General features: G+C 36.9%; 1 protein-coding gene across 1 annotated transcript in view; it reads left to right on the forward strand.

Moving 5' to 3' along the window:
• LOC144452133 (netrin receptor UNC5C-like) overlaps positions 1–22,632 on the forward strand; it is a 98,750-nt gene that overhangs the window by 71,873 nt on the left and 4,245 nt on the right. Inside the window, exons 2-11 of the mRNA XM_078143162.1 lie at positions 3,240–3,464; positions 3,966–4,082; positions 4,680–4,964; positions 5,341–5,508; positions 11,465–11,641; positions 13,963–14,022; positions 15,427–15,573; positions 19,996–20,052; positions 20,901–21,554; positions 22,280–22,548. Coding sequence (XP_077999288.1) covers positions 3,240–3,464; positions 3,966–4,082; positions 4,680–4,964; positions 5,341–5,508; positions 11,465–11,641; positions 13,963–14,022; positions 15,427–15,573; positions 19,996–20,052; positions 20,901–21,554; positions 22,280–22,548 — 2,159 coding nt within the window. The remainder of the gene's footprint in view (positions 1–3,239; positions 3,465–3,965; positions 4,083–4,679; positions 4,965–5,340; positions 5,509–11,464; positions 11,642–13,962; positions 14,023–15,426; positions 15,574–19,995; positions 20,053–20,900; positions 21,555–22,279; positions 22,549–22,632) is intronic.

Genomic DNA, 22,632 nt, shown 5'->3' on the forward strand with positions numbered 1-22,632 from the left:
TAGTGAAATAGGTAGTGTTAATGATTCCGGATAATTCAATTATTTAAATGGAAAATCAAAGAAAAGTACATTTTGTAGGTTTCCTAGGGAAATCCTAAGTAGTGGTATCAATTTCATGTGACTACTTCACCAGAAAAAAAAGCACATGGTGAGTCGTAATTTGTTGGGTCACCGATAGAACTGCTTTGTTCACTCACTGGGGTCATGCAAAATGTTGTTACAAAGTTTGATCATGGATAGAGATAAGAACAAATTAAGCTGCGTCTGTCTGACTGCGTTCTTCGCAGTAATGCCAGTAAATTTGTCGGAAATTTTAAGTAACACACCCCCACATAACTGTGTGCTGTCGTAGGAAGAACGTTAGACTTGCTTGATATGTGTTTCGATATATGAAATGAAAGTTGCAGGATGTAATAAACATAACTGATTGTATATTCTGCCGTTTAGATCATTTGGGTGCCATGTATAGGCAAGGCTGTAAACAATTAGCCAAATTGATTGACAGTTTAAATTACAGATTGCAGCTGCCAATCATTATGTAATTAACAAGAGACAAACGGACAAACGTAACTGAAATAATACAGCAACGGCTGTGGTCTGAATCGCTGCAGACCAATTATGTCATTTTCGTTAAAAAGAATTAAAAACGAAGTTGGTGTTGGTGCCATTTTCAAGTGGCAACTTCAAAGTAACACTGGAACACGGCTGCAGTGTTTTGTGGCCAGTCATTAGTCAAATTTCAGTGAAAAATGTTGGATCGTGGATAGTGTTGTTTGGATAAAAGGCTATCAGGACATTGGCCATGCAGAACGGGCAATGAAGCATAAACAAACGGACTGAAAAGCCAACTCCAAAAGTCAGCCCAGCGTAAAAGAAAATGCCATTGTTGAAGGAGACTTTGGAGAAGGGGTTTGAAATTAAATACGTGGCTTTACATTCTCACCAAGAATGTGGGAGAAAACAGAGAGGCATTAATATCCTCCACTACTACTCCTAACGTGGAGTGCCTACTTCAAAATGGCTGAACACAAGTTCTCCAAATTTGAAAGCTAATTCAACATTTACATGCATGTGGGTACTTATGGCCAGACACCACTCTCCTATCTGCCAATTATCAAACAGTTAGTTTTCTGGTGCTATTTATCAATGTCAGTGCACAACTTGGCAAAAATTAATGCCAGAAATAGATTTGAAATTGTTTGATGTGGAGAACATACAAGTGCTCCTGAAGCATACATATTCCCCCCCCCCCCCCTAAAAATGCAAAAAAGTATGAATGTGTGAAATTTCTCATAGTCATGTATATTTGAGAGTTAATTACTGTCGATTAGTCCAAAATGACTGTGGCTTGGCAAGGGTTTACTTAAAATATACAATTTTTAGTGAAGTTTCTCAGTATAGATTTGTAGGATTAATGAAAAATTACTTGGACTGTTGAGCTAAATATTCATACCTTTTTTTGAGTAAACAGAACGTATTACTAAACCATGATATATGGGGGTTTTTTTGTTGCTAAAAGACGTGCAAATGAACTTGAAATATTTCTGTCCTTGTCAAATTTGATAAAAATTATCGGATGAAAATATCAAATAACAGGTGGAATTTCCCCTGGAGGGTGGGGAGGGGGTAGTAAGAATGCTCAGTGTTATGTTCCATGCCTTTCAATATGTATTTAGTGTGGTTCAACTGATACAGCTGTTATGATAGGAGATGTAATTATGGTACCAGCATTTTAATGTATCCAGTCCTAAATAGGTCAATCACAGATCACAAATTTCAATGTGATATAGCGTTTAGGGGGGTTGTAAGTTTAAGAAATCTGGTATGATCTAAGCAAGACCATTGAGGAGTTTTGCCCTGAGGTGATCCAACTGTTATAGCAGTTTGTGTTTCTGTGGCACAAAAATGGTATGACCTCTTGAAAATAAGGGTCACAGCCTACAGAGATTGTAGCTGTTATTAGTGTTAATGAGAATTATCCAACGAATTTCATCCCCTGTAAAGATCTATGGGTTTCGTAGCCGGTGGGAGAAGACAGCTAAAAGTTAGCTATGGAGAGTAATTACAATCAAATTGAATGCAAAACACAAATTTGTGGTGAGATTGAAAAGCTGTGCTTTGAGACCGGTTGACCGTTTTACTAGAAATATACATACAGTTGTGTATTTCAGCCTGTACATTTCTTACACTTCCGAAATCCTCTCAAGACATGATATAGCCATTTCAGTCCCAAGCGATCAGAATCGTGATCAGGCCTGATGTACACAAATCAACTTTACTGCAGTCATGCAGTTCTGTTCCTACTTTACTCTTCAAGTAATCTCGCCCAAATCACTGGAGTATTAACAGAAAAGGGTGCCTTTCTTATCGCCATTCTATGTTTCTATCTGGTTTGTGTTGTCCTATAAAAGTGTCAAAACCCTAGTCAGTTTTTGTAACATTTGCTCTGAGGTCGTGGTCACTGTATATGTTCAAACACTTAGAGGAGACATTCTCTTAAATCATGATCTAAAGGCTTCTGTTTATGGTCATTGATATCCAGCCACACATGTACATGTATGTAGTGGTTTATGAAGGGCGCCCTCAGTTGATGGAAGTAGTCATAGGACACTTGAACAAAAGATATTGGGGTTGATGGATTGGGTTAACTAACAGATGGGCATTTTCAGAAGTATTTAACCCCAGAAAGTCAAATATTAGTGAGTTCCTTAGTGTTGTACCTAGGTTTAAAATCTGATCAAATGTATGAAAATTGTATAAGAATAAATTCCTTTCTGTGGCGACAGGTTATCGAAACTTCTGAGAAAGACATACAACAAGACTGTGTGTGTGTGTGTGTGTGTGTGTGTGTGTGTGTGTGTGTGTGTGTGTGTGTGTGTGTGTGCGTGTGCGTGTGTTCATTAGCATGTATGTGTATGTGCACGTGTACATACATGTGTTTTGAATTGATGTTCTAACTGGTGTGGTGTGGTGTGGTGTGGTGTGGTGTGGTGTTGTGTTGTGCAGTGTGGTGTGGTGCATTAGTTTGTAATCGTTCCTGCAAATATTACTCTGGTATGCTTAAGTCAAAATACCCAGTTTGTGTTTCATATCTGACTCATATACATAGCATTGTAAGGATATTTGTTGTCTAGTATTTGTACATTTGATAATTAAATGGATCAAAATATTTTGTAGTTTAAGAACAGAAATCTCTAGAATCATTTATTTACAAGTTGTCTCTGTGTGTTTTATTATAGTTGACATGGATGGGCCAGCTGATGCTAGTATCCCGCTACCCGTGTTTAGTCAGGAACCAGAGGATGCCTTTATTGTTAAAAATAATCCAGTGATGTTGACCTGTATAGCAGCACCAGCACTACACATCTATTTCAGATGTAATTCAGACTGGGTCAGACCAAAAGACCATATTCACCAAGAAACCCTGGATGAACAGGGCAATGTACAGAAACATACTTCTATTGGTAAGATACTATTAGTTATGGTGATTGTAGCTGATGTGGTGGTGGTGGTGGTGGTGGTGGTGGTGGTGGTGGTGGTGATGATTGTGATGGTGGTGGTAGTGGTGGTGATGGTGATGATGGTGATAATTATATGATATGATATGATATGATGATGATGATGATGATGATGATGATAATGATGATGATAATGATGATGGTGATAATTATATGATATGATGATAATGATGATGATGATGATGATGATGAAGATGAAGACGATGAGACACCAGCGATGACAACAATGATGGTGATGATGTCTATGATGATGATGGTGTTGGTTGTGGTGGTGGAAACAGTGATGATGATGATGATGATGGAGTGTGACAGTGACCAGTACTACAATGACCATTGTGTTGATATTGATGTCAACAATGATAATTAACATGATAATTGATTTGGCGATAATAACAATAATAATGATATTTATCATAATAATTATCATGATGTTGATTTTTTTTCCAGAATTAACTCGTGACAAAATCGAATCATATTTTGGAGATGATGAGTATTGGTGTCAATGTGTTGCCTGGAGTGGGGGAGGTTCCATTAAAAGTAGAATTGCTGTTATCAGACTTTCTTGTAAGTACCCAATATAATTCTGTAGTCAATACACAAATTCTCTTCTTCCATTGAAAAAAAAAACAATGCGAGTCTTGTTCTGTAGAGGACGAGTTTCATTTTCTTTTTGAATGCTTACTTTATCAAAGTCATAGGGAAAAATTACTACCACCGTGAGCATTTCGACATCCAAATCTAAGTCTTTGGTAAATCTTTTTCAAGTAGAGATGTTAAAATTACATGTAACCTGGCAAAATTTGTCTACCAAGCATTTGTATTGAGGGAGAAAGCTGTCTCGGGGATCTGCAGTTGCTAAGTTTTTCATTCGAGTGACTGATTTATTTATTTATTCGATATGTGTCATTTTCTTTGCTATGGGCCGGTGGCCAAAGGTAATAATTGTTAAAAAGACATGTTTTTAAATAAGTCATTTGTAGGTCTTCAGTGTCTAAAGTGGATCTGACAGAATGATCCAAAGGTGATTAAACAGAATTAAAGTCTAGGTGAGAAAAAAGAGTTGTCTGGCAGAGCGATAAAAAATTGACATTCAGGTCCATTTCCAGACTATTTCAAGTCCAGCCTACCAATTTGAAACTAATGTGTATTTTTCTTCAACAGTTCTTCGTAAACAGTTTGAGAGAGAGCCATTAGGTGGCAATGTTGAAACAGACAGCTCATTCCAGATGATGTGTCGGCCTCCGGAAGGGAATCCTGAACCCACGGTATACTGGGAAAAAGATGGAAATCCGATAAACGTGGAGGAAGATTCTAATTTCTTGATCACAATTGATGGAAGTTTAATCATCAGTCAAGCTAGGCTAGCTGATACTGGAAATTATACATGTGTTGCAGTTAATATTGCTAGTAGGAGAAAAAGTGATACCGCCAAGTTAAATGTCTATGGTAAGTTTAGTTAATAATCAGTCATGCTAGGCTAGCTGATACTGGAAATTATACATGTATGGAAGTTAATATTGCTAGTAGGAGAAAAAGTGATACCGCCAAGTTAAATGTCAAGACAGTTTTGGCTAGCTGAGACTGTGTGGCAGTAAATATTGCTAGTAGGAGAGAAAATGGTACTGCTATAAAGTTAATGTGTATAGCAAAGTTAACACCCCCACCCCCACCACGAAAAGAAGATATTTAAAAAATAACACAAACAAAGCAACAACAAACAAAAAATGTAAGAAAGTAATTTTTTAGTTCAAAATTAAAAAAAAAGAAAAAAGCATGATGTATTTATTGATCTAACGTGAATTTTTTGATGTGTGATTATCAGTGAATGGAGCTTGGTCTACTTGGAGTACCTGGACTGAATGTGACAGTAAATGTGGTAAAGGCTCTAAGAGGAGAACCAGAACTTGTACCAATCCAGCACCATTGAATACAGGGGCGCCGTGTCCAGGACCTCCCACGCAGACATCACCCTGCACCCTGCTTTGTCCAGGTAGTGTAAAACATTGATATATATGTACACACTGACACAAACCCAGGACATAAACCAAATCACAGACACTCTGCAGAGTAAATACCAAACAACATACTGGTAGATCACACAGACCCAGGTCAAAGCCAAAGAAAATACAACTTGGCAGACACCCATAAAGATCCCGACCCCCCCCCCCCCCCCCATAAAATACAACACAGCAGACACCCACACAGACCCAGGTCAAACCCCAAATAGACTACACTTCGGCAGACACTCGGAGACATAGCGAAAACAAACAAATAATGCACATCACAGTAGACACCTACAGAGAGACCAGTAAAAGAGCATAATCACATATAGAAGCACCGCCAAGCTAGGTAGACCCAATGCAAACTTTGAGTCACATAGATAGGTACCCCTTGGTACACCCAAGGCTAGGTTTGAGTCACACATATAGCATACCCCATGTGCACCAAGGCTGAGTTTTGATAGCGTTAAGCACCCCCTGGTATACCTAAAGCTAAATTTCAATCATACAGATATTGTAACTCCCAAGTGACCAAGCCCAACAATCAACTCACGCAGAAACCCCAGGGGGATTCACACACAAAGATAAAGTCCTATAGATAGATACAAAGATATCGCAGTGGACATCCCTAAGGGGGTCCGTATCCTAAATGACGACCAGTGACAAAATATTGGAATATTTTGGTGGATTTTCACACACGATAATGCCCATGAGACTTGAGGAGCTATGTTCCTTTATTGTATTGTATAATTTCACAGGTTTTAGTGTACTCAGTGAAGGTATGAAATTTGAGAATTATTCATCTTTGAATTATGGGAATATGATCACTATCAAACATTGACAATTCTACTTTATGAATTCTATCTATAGATATAGATATATTAGCGTGTAATTTTATTTATTTCATAATTAATGTTTGCCAATAAATCTGCCTACTCCGAGAGTGCTCCTCTTTTGAAATGAAATCATTATGTGCATACAAGTATTTATGTCTTAATTGGTATCGAAAGTGAAGCAGTTAGTGATACACGCAGTGTTTTCATCAAATATTTGTAAAGTTTGAGATATCGGGAAATTCTGATAAAGAATTGAACCAAGTATTTGATTTTGTACAGTTATGATTATTATGTGTACTATTATGTGATTGTGTTGTTACAGGTAACAATATACTGTGTATTTGGTAAGCTCTGAGGAATACTAGAAATGGGGGGGAGGGGGAGGTATTCTTATTATATTTGCATAGATTTTAATATAGTGTACTACTTTTTGGTGGGGAGTTGTGGTAAAGAGTGCGGGGCAAAATCTGGTAAAATATTGAACATATTTCCACAATTTACTTTTGATGGGTAACCCTGGGAACAGAGGGGGGGGGGGGATCTGGTAAAACTTACATATAGCATACTTCGTAGCATAATATTGGTGGAAATGCAGTAACAGAGGGGAAATCTGAGTGAAACTATTAGCTGTACTTTCAAACCGAAATCCTGAGTGGAGCTAATATATTTGTACTTTCAAACCCAAACTCTGAGTAGAGCTTAGTACCGATACTTAAAACCAGATACGATGTATTGTGATTGTTGTTATTATCCTGTTTATCTGTACACCAGGAAATGAAGTGTATTTTGCCACGTGAGAAATGTTAAGTGTAGCCCCAGGAGTCATTACTGCTCCAATAATTGTCCACACCTCTATTTGAAGCTCACTAATTGCTCCTCCAAGAGCTCAGGGTGATGCAAAAGATCAGTTGCCACAGCAACCGGGGTATATACTTCATCACTGCAATTCTGTCAATCTACAGTCTTTGTTCGATATTGGTTTTTGTCAAGTGAAAAAAAACTCATTACAATTGAAAAATATCATTTGTGAGAGTAAAGTTAATAGAAATATTCATTGTAGAAAAGGAAATGGTTTCTAAGGGAACCAGTTTTAAAGTGTTTTGGAACGGTTGTCATTATGGAAAGGGGAAGAAATATTAAAAGGGTCATTCACCTATGTTGTATTATTTCTCTGATTATTGAGAAGCGTGAATGCTGCAGTCAAAGTCATTACACAGATAGAATTTTAAAAACTTGAATCTGGTGATTACTATTGAAAGTATGCCTATGTATATGATAACTGTCAATTAGTGGTATTGTTAAAACCAAGCTCACTGTGAAGTGGGTTGTTTTCTCTCCACCCTGCTAATAAGTGGATAGCCTTCCTGCGATTGTTGCCATATTTGGAGACGATTTCTACGAACTGCGAGTTGATGACGTGGGTTTGGACGCCAGAACAACATGTGTTGCGTAACGAAAAAAATGAACAAAAAGCTGGTAATTTTGTAGATATGTTGGATATGATATTGACTTTATACAAATATTGCAAAATACATGTATTTTGTGTAAAAGAAATGTGTTAAACGAAAACTGATAATTTTGTACGGACACAGATTAATTTGATACAAAAAATGGAAGATGAAAAAAGGTATGATACAAAATACATGTGTATTGCGTAAAAGAAAAATGTTACCGGAAGCTGCCAATTTGGTATGGTCACTGTATAATTTGACACAAAAATAGAAAATGGAAAACATTGCAACGACACCATGATTATGTGAGAGAGATACAATAATGTTTTTGTTGCACTTGTGAACGTTCATTTATCAAGAGGGGGAGGAGTCTTTGTCCTAAACGAACAAACGAAGTTTGTTTATTGAGCTTGTGTGAACATCGTACGATCGTCCCTTAAGTTAAAGAGATACTGTCAATGATGTTATGTATATTTATGGATTTTATATCATTGAGTGAGGAGTTTAATGAATTAGACGACTAATTCTCCAAATTATCTGGCTGCGTAAACAGCTACTAGAGATAATTACAACAAATCTCTGTAATTATTTGCTGGCAAAAAGTCAAATACAGGAATTAGCTTAAAGTGAAATATACCTTCGAAATAAACGATTTTAACCGTTACTGTTTATTTGTACATGTACAAGAAATCTCCAATGCAATCTTAGTTAAAGTTAAGAAAAAAAATCAAATATATCTAGCAACATGACTATGCCCATAGCAACAGCCAAATGATTGCATATATCGCAAAAATAGCAACATGGTTGGATAGGCAACTGGATTCAGCAAATGAACACCTATTGTTAGCATGGACTAGCATATGGATAAACATTTTTGAAAACTGTACTGTTGTGCTACAACGCCATTGGCGGTATTTTTAAGTACATACAGGTACCCCAGAAATGCAATCAAATATCTATAAGAGAAACGTACGAGGTTACGGTTTTGAGCATTTTTATTGTATTGGCTATCAAATCCGTACACCCTAAAGAAATTCACTAGTCTATTGCAAAAATTTACGAGATGTCCTAAAAGTGTGTGTGATGTGGAGAATATTTACAGATAAAATAAAACCATTTGAGGTTAATACTAGTAGGCCAATTAAGTTTTAAAACCCTGGTGAAATTTAGTTTTGATGTATTTTGCCTGTCTTGATCTTAATGTTCATTTTTGAATATAGACTATCAGAATGTGTCGATGGATAAAATAACTAATGTTGTGCGAGTCTATCGTCGTTTTGTTTAATCGGCACGAGATTAATCATGCGTAAGTTGCATCTCAGTAAACAGTGAAAAGTATTCCAGATAACACCATTTAACATCCAGAGTGGTATTTTCTGTAGGTTTGATTACTACGATTCCTTGCTATCAGTCCCTTAGATACCAGTAATTTTCCCCATCCTGTCCATCAAGGGCTGTTACCACGGTTAATGATGTGTAATAATCTGCTAATTCAGGGAATATTACCAGCAAAAGGTGATATTTCTCATTTCAACTGGAAGGGCAGGTGACAAAGCATAGCTACTTGAGAGAGATGAGAGATAAAGTAGAGATGGATGCCCTGCGGAGAAGGACGAAGAGAGAAATGATGACGTAGGGGGGAAAGGAAATTAAAATTCATCAAATGCTGTCATGGTTTTGACTGGGCATGTCATCTTCTCTGACATCTGATATTCATTGCAGTAGCAACATTGACAGTGCTGACAGAGTTCAGAAAAATTCCTTTTTTTGTTTCACACGTGAAACTCACTATGTAACTATCATTCATCATTTGTACTCTACTTGCTGAGAAAAGTGATACAATGAAAGAAAAGGCCAAGACATAGTATGACTCAACAACCATTCATTCGTTTTTCATGATCAATCAAATTAAAAGTTAAACATAGCAGTCTTTCAGTATAAGTGCTAATCGGCCAAATCCAAAACCCTCCAGCTCCAATCAAACGGTCATTTATATGTTACATTAGCAAATTAAAACTAAGAAATATGGTGACTTGTTTTTTTCGTAACTCCAGACATAAAAATTAGGAAATGTCTTCAACACTGAATCTCAGGTATAAAGTATACCAGTATGGTAATTACAACAAGTATTAACACTGAAGTAAAGCACTTTCTCTATCTGCTACATTCATTTATGGCATTCATATCAAGTGTAAAAGTACACTATTTCAATTAGTTTATGTACAAGCCTAGCATGTGACCTTTCTAATGTGGTCAATTAGCAAATGAAACAGTATACTTTTACACTTGATATGGAAGCTATAAATGATTGTGGTACATACAGAAAACTCTTTACTTTGGTGTTATGGGTTGTACTTGATATGGATGCTATAAACGATTGTGATACATATAGAAAATGCTTTACTTTGGTGTTATGGGTTGTACTTGATATGGATGCTATAAATGATTGTGGTACATGCAGAAAATGCTTTACTTTGATGTTATGGGTTGTACTAGATATGGATGTTATAAATGATTGTGGTACATATAGAAAATGCTTTACTTTGGTGTTATGGGTTGTACTTGATATGGATGCTATAAACGATTGTGGTACATGCAGAAAATGCTTTACTTTGGTGTTATGGGTTGTACTTGATATGGATGCTATAAATGATTGTGGTACATGCAGAAAATGCTTTACTTTGGTGTTATGGGTTGTACATGATATGGATGCTATAAACGATTGTGGTACATGCAGAAAATGCTTACTTTGGTGTTATGGGTTGTACTTGATATGGATGCTATAAACGATTGTGGTACATGCAGAAAATGCTTACTTTGGTGTTATGGGTTGTACTTTGTTTCTTTTTAGTATTCAGTGTATACATTACACATTTTAATATCAAACAATGACTACATACATAACGTAATGCCATCATTTTTCAAATAATTTTGTTTAATTTATCATTCATGTGTATTTTGTCAGATGGAAAAATAGTTCCGTGTAACAGAAAGGTCTTTTGATGATCGGTAGAGGGCATTGTATAATGAAAAGGTCTCTTTGGAATTGTGTCATAGAGTCACTGCAGGGGATAATGATGGGGAATTTAGTTTGTTACAATTTTTCTGTCACCAGAGGGCACTGTGTACAGGAAATGTCTCTTTAGAACTGGTAACATACTGTACAGTCACTGCAGGGGGAATTAAGTCTCTTACGATTAGGTTGTCACCAGAGGGCACTGTGTAATGAAAAGGTCTCTTGACGATGTTGTTACTGAGTCAAATGTATTAAAGACGGTGTTATTTTGAAAAAAAGTAACGATAAACTAAAAAATATTTTGTGAATTGAACCATGTTTTAAGTAAAATTTAGCTGACATCTAGTGGTGCTCAGATATGTAATTCATTGTACACTTGGAATATAGTCACTTTTTTGTGTAGTGTGGTTAAAGTAGGTAAAATCTACCTGGTCCTCGTTTGTTTTACCTGGGCTTTCAACCAAAATTATGGTAGAAAGTAGGGATATCTATGCAAATTTTTACCAGGTTCCCTCCCCACTCTCCCCAGCTATTACCGATGTTACCCAACCTTGGTGAAAACACTGGTAGTAGTAACAAAATTCTTGCACATTATTTTCAGTTTAATGCCTGTTTTTAAGCTCATCTTTTTGTTATCTTGCAGTGGATGGTGGGTGGACAAATTGGGGCGAGTGGTCATTATGCAGTCCAGAATGTAACCATATACGCAGCCGTACTTGCACCAACCCTAGACCATTGAATGCTGGGAGACGGTGTCGAGGCGTTGACATGGAAACCAAGAACTGTACTGGTGAACACTGTAAACTTAAAGTGGCACTAAGTAAGTTTTTTAACTGATATTTTTTGATAATCAGAGAAAGGAAAATTCTGACTTCATATTACGATACTCTCTGTCTCTACTACTGTAGTAGGGAATGTACATATTGTATACATTATTATACATTAGTTATAAAATCATACGTTAGCTGGGAAAGTTGCAATTCTGATTTTTCCTACAAGAAGAGATCTTGTCGTTTGGTGATAATTCATGAAACTCTCTGTTTCAATTTTGTTGGGTAGGCTGAATTATCAAGGTAAAAAATGTGCGTTCTGATTGGTCTATAGGAATTAATCATTTTATCGAGTACATTTTGTAAATATTTGGTAAAAAATTGAAAAAGTTTGCTACGATTTTTAGTAGTTTAGATACTTCCCATGGTATTGAATCATCTTGAGATGTCATGGATAGCAAAAGATTATTTTAGTGGAGAAGTACAGATTTGGTAAGATAGAACATTTAGTAGCATTGGAGGTGAGAAATCACAAAATAATGAATGGCGTAATGATGATTTTGGTAGAAATTGAAAAAGTTTGCGACTATTTCAGTGGAGGAATGCAGGTTTGGTAAGATAGTACTTTTAGTAGTGTCGTGCCGTTGTCGAGAAAGTTATTAGAGGATAATGAAGGATATAACGATGATTCAGTAAGTGATGAGAAAGCAGACAGTTGACCCAACTTCCTGTCTGGATGAAGTCAAGAGAATAGTGGCACCAGTAAATGACAACACTTTTCTACAAATAGGAATAAAGTGAGAAATCATGTCACAGTGCACACTTTTAATCATCGCAATCTCAGTACAGACATTCGCAGGAAATTTCATTTCATTGGAAATCAGCCACAAAACTGTAAAAAGAATGCATCTCCTTATGTGTTTGGTGAACAATATAAGTTATCAAATTTGCAATTGTTGACCTTTGACCCGGCGGATTATCGGCACGGTAACATTGGTGATTTGATAAACCCCTTTGACAACCTTCTGTAAAATGTCTGCTGAATATTGGTGTTTGATTTCATTGAATAATGGATTAGATTCTCCCTTTTTATTGAATTATATTGTGTATTTTTGAGTATAAATACTTAACTGATATCAATCGTAATTAGGTATGGCAGGTGAAATTGTTCGTAGGAGGGTATCTCGCTTAGAGCAATTGCCCCGGCTTTCACTGGTAATACTAAATGTCAATTGCAGCACAGAGTGTGATTTCCTAAATATCAAGTACATGCAACTAAAAACCAGAGTTCATTTTACAGGTTGTCTCGTCACCTAAATCCCCTTTCTTGTATTCATTTTCTGTAATTTGCCAAGTATGTCTATCTTCATCAGCACATTAACTTGTAATTATTGACTGACTACGTAACTGACATGTTGATTGATGTTTTTTCTGCCCAATTTTTACCTGGAAAATAGCTCTGAAGCATACAATGTAGTGAATAATTTGGATCTTTTTTTGACAAAAAAAATGTAATTTACAAAAATAGTTCTGGAAGCATGCAGTGTTGTGAAAAATTAGATTTTCGTCTGTTTTATAACCTTGTTCTGAAACATGTCGCACGTCTTTTTTGAACAAGTTAGTTTTAAAATGGTTTTGATGCATTTAATGCAGTTCTGTAAAAAATTGGATCTTTCTGAACAAGATGTTAGTTTAGAAAATTATTTTGAAGCATGCAATCCTGTTAGAATAATTATGTCTGAAAATAGTTATCTTTTGGATGAATTTTAGCGTGAAAATTGTGTTTTATAGTTCGTTCTTGAATAAATGAAACAAGTCTAAAACTAACACGATGTGAAAAAAAAAATTGTAAAAGATAAAATTTTTGATAGAAAGTGTGTGTCCGGTGGCTAAAAAAAAGACACTGTCATCGAAAGTGATTAAGCCTTAGGCATTTGATTCTGCTGTCATTAAAACGACAAATCAGAACATTTAAACGTTTTAATGCAACAAGGTAATGAAATTTGAGACTCTGATTAACAGTAGGGTGCTGACGAATTGTTAAAATTAGAAATTAAGATATTAGATTTCATTAACCAAGCCCGCTAAAAGTGAAAACTAATTTTCTGACAGTGGTAATAACACCTGCTATTTCCCTTCACCCAGGGGTAGAACATGTCTGGCATAAAGATTGCCTATTGTTCAGCATCAGATATTAGTAGTTTATGTAATTTCTGATGTGATTAGTGAGAATTGAGGGCATAATTAGAATGGTAACGAGAGCATTTTATTCATCAATTCTACTCGCAATCAGTCACTAATATATCCCTTGTACGGTATAAATTCATACAGGAATCATCAAGTAATTTCTTCAACAATTTTTTTCTTTCAGATACGAATGTAGAAATTTCAAGTGCGAAAGAACAAGAAAGCGATATGTCGGAGCCTGAGGGTAGGTCTATGGGTCATGTGATACTTGTTTCCTGTAAATAAATACGGACTGATGGACACAATAAAGCCGTAAATGTGTGTGCAACAGATGACTAGTATTTGCTTTTAGGGCTTTATGTCTCTGTCATGTTGATATGTTTCCCCATGGTTTGGCCATCACAGGGAAAAAGCATTTTGTCGTAATCTGTGAAAGGATTGAATTGACAGCTTGTCATACTGGATGGCGATTAGAACCAGAGCCATTGTGACATTTAATAAAGCCCAAATTACAAGCTCTCAAGCGGTTGCTACGCAGTGTAATTTTACAGTTCAACAAAAACGACACAGAGGAGCTGAACACACAAGTTATGTGTATGCTATACAGCTCTCAATCAGGAAAAGAGAAAACTGCTCCAAAAATCTCAATTTAAAGTGTTCATTTCCAAATAATTGTACCAAATAATGGTGCTTAATTTCTGGAGTTAACGAGGTGTACAATATCCCTTAATTGACTTTAATTTACTATTTGTTTTCCTCGAGCATATTTTGAGATTTCATCATTTGGCAAATGATTTTTTTTTGTACATAATTTTTACTGAAGTATATGGCTGTCAGTTATCTGATTTTTCTCTGTGACATTGTGGCTGTTTTTAAGATAGAATCATACAAATTTGTAAATGTTAGTCATCTGTTCCATATTTTGTATTTTTATGTGGTCGTTAAGGAAAGCAGCATACATAGTTCCTGGTTTTTTTGAAAACCCACACTTTAAATCACATCATTTGAGATTACAAAAAAATTCCACAAAGATCAAGCTCAGGAATTGTGTACTGGCCTTTAGGATATCTGTGACTCATGTAAAAACTGTTGTACGTGACTTATGCTTCAAATTTTTCACGCAATACTGCATGGATTTAATCCCCCCCTTACCCACAGGTAGAAACCCCACACCCTACTGGTAGAAAAACCCTACATTGCACTCCATTGGTTGAAACCCCACATCACACCCCACAGGTAGAAACCCCACATCACATTCCATTGGTTGAAACCCCACACCTCACAGGTAGAAACCCCACATCACACCCCACAGGTAGAAACCCCACATCACACTCCATTGGTTGAAGCCCCACATCACACCCCATTGGTTGAAGCCCCACACCCCACAGGTAGAAACCCCACCTAACACCCCATTGGTTGAAACCCCACACACCACAGGTAGAAACCCCACATCACACCCCATTGGTTGAAACCCCACACCTCACAGGTAGAAACCCCACATCACACCCCATTGGTTGAAACCCCACACCTCACAGGTAGAAACCTCGCATATCCCATATCCCATTGGTTGAAATTCAATACTGCACAATATGATTTAAATCCAATTCAATGGCAACATTGTAACATATGCATTTTTTTTTCTTTGTAGCCAAGAAAGATTCTGGTGATGGCATTGATCTGTACGTAGGATTGATTGCAGCCTGTGTCTTCTTCATGTTGCTGTGTGTCCTTATAGTGTACCTCATACACCGAAGAGTTCGGCGTGCTGGTGTGTATTTTGACATCTCTGCTTCAGGTATTGTGGGTGCCCTAGTCACACCCCAAGAACCGAAAGACACCATATAACCTTATGAACTTTAACATATAACCTTTGAACTCTGACCCAAATATCTAAGCGCTTCCTGACTAATGATAAATATCAAAATGTACTGTATTTGAACCTTAACCTCAATTTCCAGAGTTGTGAACTTTTAATTAACATATATAACCTTTGAACTGTGACCCAAATATCTATGTTCTTCCTGACTAATGATAAATATTAACATAACCATACTACATGGATATTTGAACTTTGACCTCACAGCTAAGATTTTCAGACTGCTACTAAACAACCATAATAACCCAGTCAGACCTAAATGTGAAAAGAAAACTAAACTGCCATTTGAATTAGTGAGAGTTATGACCCAAACAAATAAGCAAATTGTGTACTTTAAGAAAAATAATAATAATATTCAGATAATACAAAAGAGAAGTAGATATTTAGTTAGATGCCATTTCTCATATACAAAACAGTTATACAAACACACACACACACGCACTCACGCATGTACGCACACACACACACACACACACACACGCACGCACGCACACACGCACACACACACACACACGCACACACACACACGCACATACTATGCATACCAAATTGTATATAAAAAGACTGTGCACATGCCAAGTTGTACCCATTCAAAGTGAAAATATATAGGATATAGACTATGTGCATGCCAAGTTTTACCCCTTCATAGTAAAGACAGGAATGGTGGCCAGTCAGCATTTTGTGATGCATTGTGAGTCGGAATATTCAAAATGGATATTATTTTCCTTCATTTTTCAAAAACTAAGCTTGCGAAGGCATAATTATGTTCTCCAATATTTCTCTTCATTCAGCTGGAAAATCATCATGGCATACAGAATTTGCCACTAGTCATACGCATTGTAACAAGGCCCCTTATGTTACTTGAATTTGTCAAGATTGAACTAAGGAAAATTATAGGGGAAATATATCTGTCTATATTTGGAATTAAAGGCGGTAGCCATTCTGAAGATAAATCTGCTATTTTAAGATCAGTAGGGAATATGGTGTGTTAGTTGTCGTAATCTGACAGGAAAGATGGATGTTTTTATCGATTCTAATTCCCTAACCACAAATTGTCGTGATATTGGAAATTGACAAATTAATTGAATTAAAAACTGCTAATGCAAACGACTGATCTATATTCTGATAGAATTCGAGTGACCACCTGAGATGCAATTTGTTTAATTAGTAGTCTTTCATTGACCACACAATTAGATCTCTTTACGCTAATGAAATCAATTTGTTTACAGATTATACCAAGTAATCAATGAATAACAGGGACTAAGAGTATACTAATAATTCATGCTAATTCACTCATCTCTTAGTCTTGTGTTTTTGCATAAATCAATGTCAGGGTCATCTTTCATATACTGCCTGTGTCAACTGTTTTTTTTTTCTTCCTCACAATTATGCATCTAGTAGTGATATCATGCTGTAATATGATAGAGTTCTGTACCCACTAATCTACTCCTTTGAGATTGTGATGTAACCGTTTCGTCCCCAGGTTGCCAGAAAGAGTAAACAAAAAGAGTGTCACTGATACCATATATGGTATCTTCCCTTTAGGTCACGTGACGTGACCCATATGAAATCCAGTTTTTCTCGTTCCTACACTATATTTGCTCATTTTGGCATTATCCCCATTTTGTCCCTTATACACCTTGGTTTATGATATGTTATCGTATCAGACTTCAGTCGGGATTCTAGCTATGTCATTCTGACATTCATCTCTGAGTGTGTTTTTCTCCGTAGCATCGCTTCCAAAATTGGACGGCTTATCTTTGAAAGGATGATATATTGGAAAAGTGAATCTTTCCCCTCCAATTGTTGATAATCAGGGGTATTATAACTGTTCATTTTGCTCTTTTTGAGTCAGAGCGAGGTGGGAGAGGAGAGGAGACCCCGATTGGTCTCGTACTCCGAACCAGCTCAGACCAGAGTCAATAGTGAACATGGGTATCAGTTGAGGGGAATCACACACTTTTATGTGTTATACCCACACTTCTATTAGCCTCGGTGATTACCTCCGTATAAGAGAGGACTGTTGGCAACCATCTTGAATTTAGCAGCACTCAGCCAATTTTTCTTGTCTCCCAAATTCAAAATGGAAACGGCCAGATACATCACCGACTTCCATAGATCTAACCGATGCCTATACAACCCAATTCATGAATCGTGGTATCACTTTCTTCACTTTGTGATTGTCAACAGAGTGTTTAAATACATTGCCTTGCCATTCAGTTAGCAACATCATCATTTAGACAAAAGGCCTGTTTATGGTACTGGCCTCAATGTATTGCTAAGATGCCACGGTGGATTTCACCTACAAAAGCATTATCAGTGAATAGCTAATTAGGATGGTTGTCGCTACAACCAATCAGATTGTCTCATGTATACCACATGGTACAAGATACGCAGCATAAAACAATCATTTTGATGATTTGTGGTGAAAATTTGATGAACAATTGGTATGAACTTGCATGAAATGAGATGAACAGAAAATGCATGACGATTTAGTCTTGCTTGTGCTTGAACTTGTTAAATGTCAAGTACAGAATTCCACGTCAGTGGAAAAATAGGCTTGTGGCTTGGCGAATGGTTTATCAACAGTACCAACACATGCAATGTAATACCCCATTAATCCAAACAAAGTGCATACTGAAGTATGCCCTCAATGGCTAAAATGTTGTTTTCTTTTGTTTCTCTCTAAACAACAGTGGGTTTGATTTTAGAGGAGACAAAGTGATTAATTAATCTACTTTTGATCTTTATATTTTGTGGTAATGCGCGTCTTACCAAACAACCCACGTGTATATAGATGTATTTTATTACAAAGTAAAACAAAAACAGCCTATTTATAGGTGTGTATTATGTGTACATGTATGAATGGGAGAGGGGGGTTCACTCGGGATAATAACTCGCATATGTTGGGTTGTTTTGTTGGGGTTTTTTTTGGGGGGGGGAAGGGGGAGAGACAATGTATGAATGCAGGCACTGCTCTGTTAAAGGTAGATTACATGTCAATATCGTACCTGTACATAGGAAGGCTGTGTGAAAGACAGGAACACTAGCCAAGAAAAATACAACATTACACCATATTAGTTTTACTTTGACTATGTCAGGCAATTAGAAAGCCAGAGATATAGGTATATAGGTATGTGACATACCAAGGATAGCAAAGTGATTGCTAAATAGAAGACACGGTAAAATCCAGTGATCAATACCCTTAAATAGACACAAAGACATGAACTATAACCACAAGGATATGATATGACTTGTGGTTAGTACTAGCATTTTTCCATAGTTACGATATCTGCTACATCCGTACCTTCACAAGTGGTTGCTATGTAACTTGATGTGTTCATTCAGCATACCATGAAGCCTCTGCTCTTACTCGGTTTCATTCTCAAATTCCAACAAAATCCATGCTGACATTGACACAAGACACACGTTTTGTCAGGATATGTTTTCTCGCAGCTCAAGGGACTGTTTTCCCCACCACAGGAGAGTATGCATGAATATCATTTCCTCTGTGCAGTTTGTACATGTTCTGATATGGAATTCCATGCCAAGGAATCTTTTCTTTTCCCTTTTGGGACTGATTGACATTGACAGAGTAAGTTGTCGCAGAATGTCACCCATCCGACTCTATGGCATCCCAGCCAGTCGGTAGAAATTCAAGTACCCATCCATCTTCATGCACAGCTCCATGCCTTGTGAAATGACAGGCCTCTAAACTTTTGGTGTCCAGACCTTGCCCTCTTCATGGACATATCTAAAGAGTGTTAGGGAGCCCCCTTGGCACTCTATCACTTGCAGGTACATGGATTGCTGAAACCAATCTCAGCCACGTGATTGGCTAGAATTGAACCTCAAAGAAAGACCCCCTATCTTACTTGCAAATTTCTATTTTAAGAGGAAAGCTGGATTTCATATGAGTGAGATCATGTGACTAGGGGGGATACCATATATGGTAGGGTGAGAGGCACTCATGTTTTTCCTCTTTCCCAGCAATGTGGGGAAGAAGGGAGTACTTCAAACAGTCTGAAAGGAGTAACTTAGTACAGACTTTTACTTTAGTAGGTTTTGTACTGGAAGACCATTTTCATATCATCAGGTTTTTCAAAATAACCCCCCCCCCAAAAAAAAAATAAAAAATAAAAAATAAAAAAAAATAAAAATAAAATAAAAAAATAAAAAAAATAATGGATTTATCTTTGAAATTATAATCAAAGTAGTCAATAAAATTATAGGAAAAACTATTTTTTTCCCCAAAGGTCATCAAGTCTTGTTCATTTCTTTCAATTTTTGGACTTAAGAGAATTGGAAGAAAATGAATAAATATTTTGTTTCTCTCCCCAGGAGATTCTTTATCTGGAGTCGGTCAGAACAACTTGAAAGGACAGAAAATTGGCCAAGGTGAGTTGCTGTGGTAACAGACCTTGTTGCTATGGTAACAGTCATGTTTTGGGTTCACTAGAGATCATAACTGGCAACAGCCTCATGGAGATAAGGTTGTTGGTGCCCCATCTAAAATGTTGTTATTGAAACCAAATGCTTTATCGAAAAAAATTCTGAATTGGAACTCTACTTAAAGAATATTCGACATTTTGCTTGAATATTTCATTTTAAGTACAGAAAATGTAGAATTGCATTGTTGTGAGAGAAAAAAATCCAGTTGACATGGCAGTAAATGAATTTTTTGTTTTTTGAGTTGTCAAAGAGTTTTTAGTAGATACAAGTAACTGAAGCTTACATACTAGTAGATACTGATGCGCTACATACAACTACACATTGGCTTGCTTTTTGACAAATATAAAGGGTATCATGAAACAGTAACAATTTGTCAAGGGTAACATGAAACAGCAACAAGATTCATCCGGATTGGTTGGTGTGTGTGTGTATGTGTGTCTGTGTTTGTGTCTGTCTGTGTGTGTGTCTGTGTTATGATTAATTTTGTTCACAAGGTAAATACTTGTGTTCTCATCAAGGCTCGCACTCTGAAACATGGTGTTGTCTAGCGCCATCTACAGGTGATGTAGAGAAACGTCCTTATACTGTTTGATGTTGAAAATTATAGAATATAATAATTTCTTTTTTAGTGTCTGTTCTGTTTCATTTCATGATTGTTACATAAAATTGGACTTCTGTATCAAGTATTGGTGATTTGTATTGTGTGTCTGTAATTTTTAGATCGTCGTATTTTGTGTTTTTGTTTTATCCAAAATACAATGTAATACTAATATTTTACTCTCTTGTTATCGCAGATAACGCACAAATGGCCGTGCTGTCGGTGCAACCAGACGTGACGCAATCTACATGTGCCATCAGGAACCACAATATAATGCTACCACCACTGCCTCTCGACTGCAACAACAAATTGTTGATGACAAGTCCTCCCATGTACAGTGTACCTTGTAAATTTTCAGATACGTACACTCCGTCGGTTACAACGCCTAGTAGCGAAAACAAGTACGAGACTATACAACCGGTCTCCTGCCTGCATTGTTCATCAGTTACGCCCACTCAGTTATCACCGCGATCTTCAATGGTGTCGTCGTGTTATTCACCGATACCGTCGCCAGTTAAAGATTTTAAGACACTACCACTTGATGAAAAAATACTGAAGGAAAAACTGGACAACATACGGGAAACTGATTTAGTTGGGTCCTCAACGGACCAATCAGTCAAACATATCCCAGAGACTGAGGATGAGTACAACTCAGAGAAGAGTTTTGGAACTTTTAAAAGTTTGTCGGACAGTGGTGATTCCAGACCCATATCAATGTATGACTCGGATAATATTGCAAACTCTATGTGCTCAGTAGCCAGCACTGCTTTACCTACAAATGTAGACCCACATTGCATTGCTTGGGGCATGATGGGACATCGTGGAGGTAGATTGACCGTCCCAGACACAGGTAAGTAGAACAGTAGACAGACTCTCTAGCAAACGTTCTGTAGGAGAAGAGTGAAGGCCAGGGACAGTCTAGGGGGTCTATCAATTGGGTTTGAATCTGTGTTATAGACATGTTTCGATAACACATTATCATCCCGCCTAGGTCAGAGATTGTGAATATGGAAAATGCAGAAATGGGCTTTAGAATAATTACTATAGCCCTCCTTATGGAGACCTACATTTTTGTGCATTTGGTAGTCCTACCCATTGGTCTTGAAATGCAAAGCAAGGGGGTTTTTGTAGCTTTCTTTTGAGTTGAGTATTCCCCCCCCCCCAAAAAAAAAAAAAAAATAAATAAATAAATAAATAAAATTAAATTAAATTTAAAAAAAAATTAAAAAAAAAACAAAAAAAACATCACCTCAGTATGACACAATGTAGGGGAAATCTATGGATACTGTATTGATGCTGTATGGATATTAAGCGTGCCAATGATAAGTGGATACCATATGGATATTTTACAGATATTAACTGTACCGATAAAGTAACCCCCTATCTGTTACCGTTTTCAGATACATCTATTTTCAATACTGCTGAGTACAGTATCCCCATAGTACCATTACTATCTGTACATTGCAGTTCAAATGTTTCCATGTCATATTTGGCATATATTTTAGCATGATGGACCATGACAACAAGTACCAGTTAGTCAGACTAACATAAAACTTGGTGTTTCATCGCACACAGGTGTCAGCATACTGATTGCAGAGGGCGCTCTACTCAAGGCACAAACAGAAGAAATTTACATAGCAGTCTGCCGAGAGGAGAAGGACAGACCTAGAATCGGTCCCAAACAAACTGTTCTCAGTCCCGTCGTCATGTGTGGACCACGCAATTTGGTTTTCAAGAAACCTGTTATTATTCAACTGCCTCACTGTGCAAAGCTGGATGATGAAGAATGGCTGTATTCCATATATGGTAGTGATACACATCCAGAGGAAACACCAAGATGGGAGGTAGGATCAATCGACTTTGTTTCATCATTAATACCCCACCCCATCCCCCACCCCACGCCCCAGTGTTGTGGGAAATAGGCCTTT

This window comes from Glandiceps talaboti, chromosome 22, assembly GCF_964340395.1.
Source record: "Glandiceps talaboti chromosome 22, keGlaTala1.1, whole genome shotgun sequence".
Taxonomy (NCBI): Eukaryota; Metazoa; Hemichordata; class Enteropneusta; family Spengelidae; genus Glandiceps; species Glandiceps talaboti.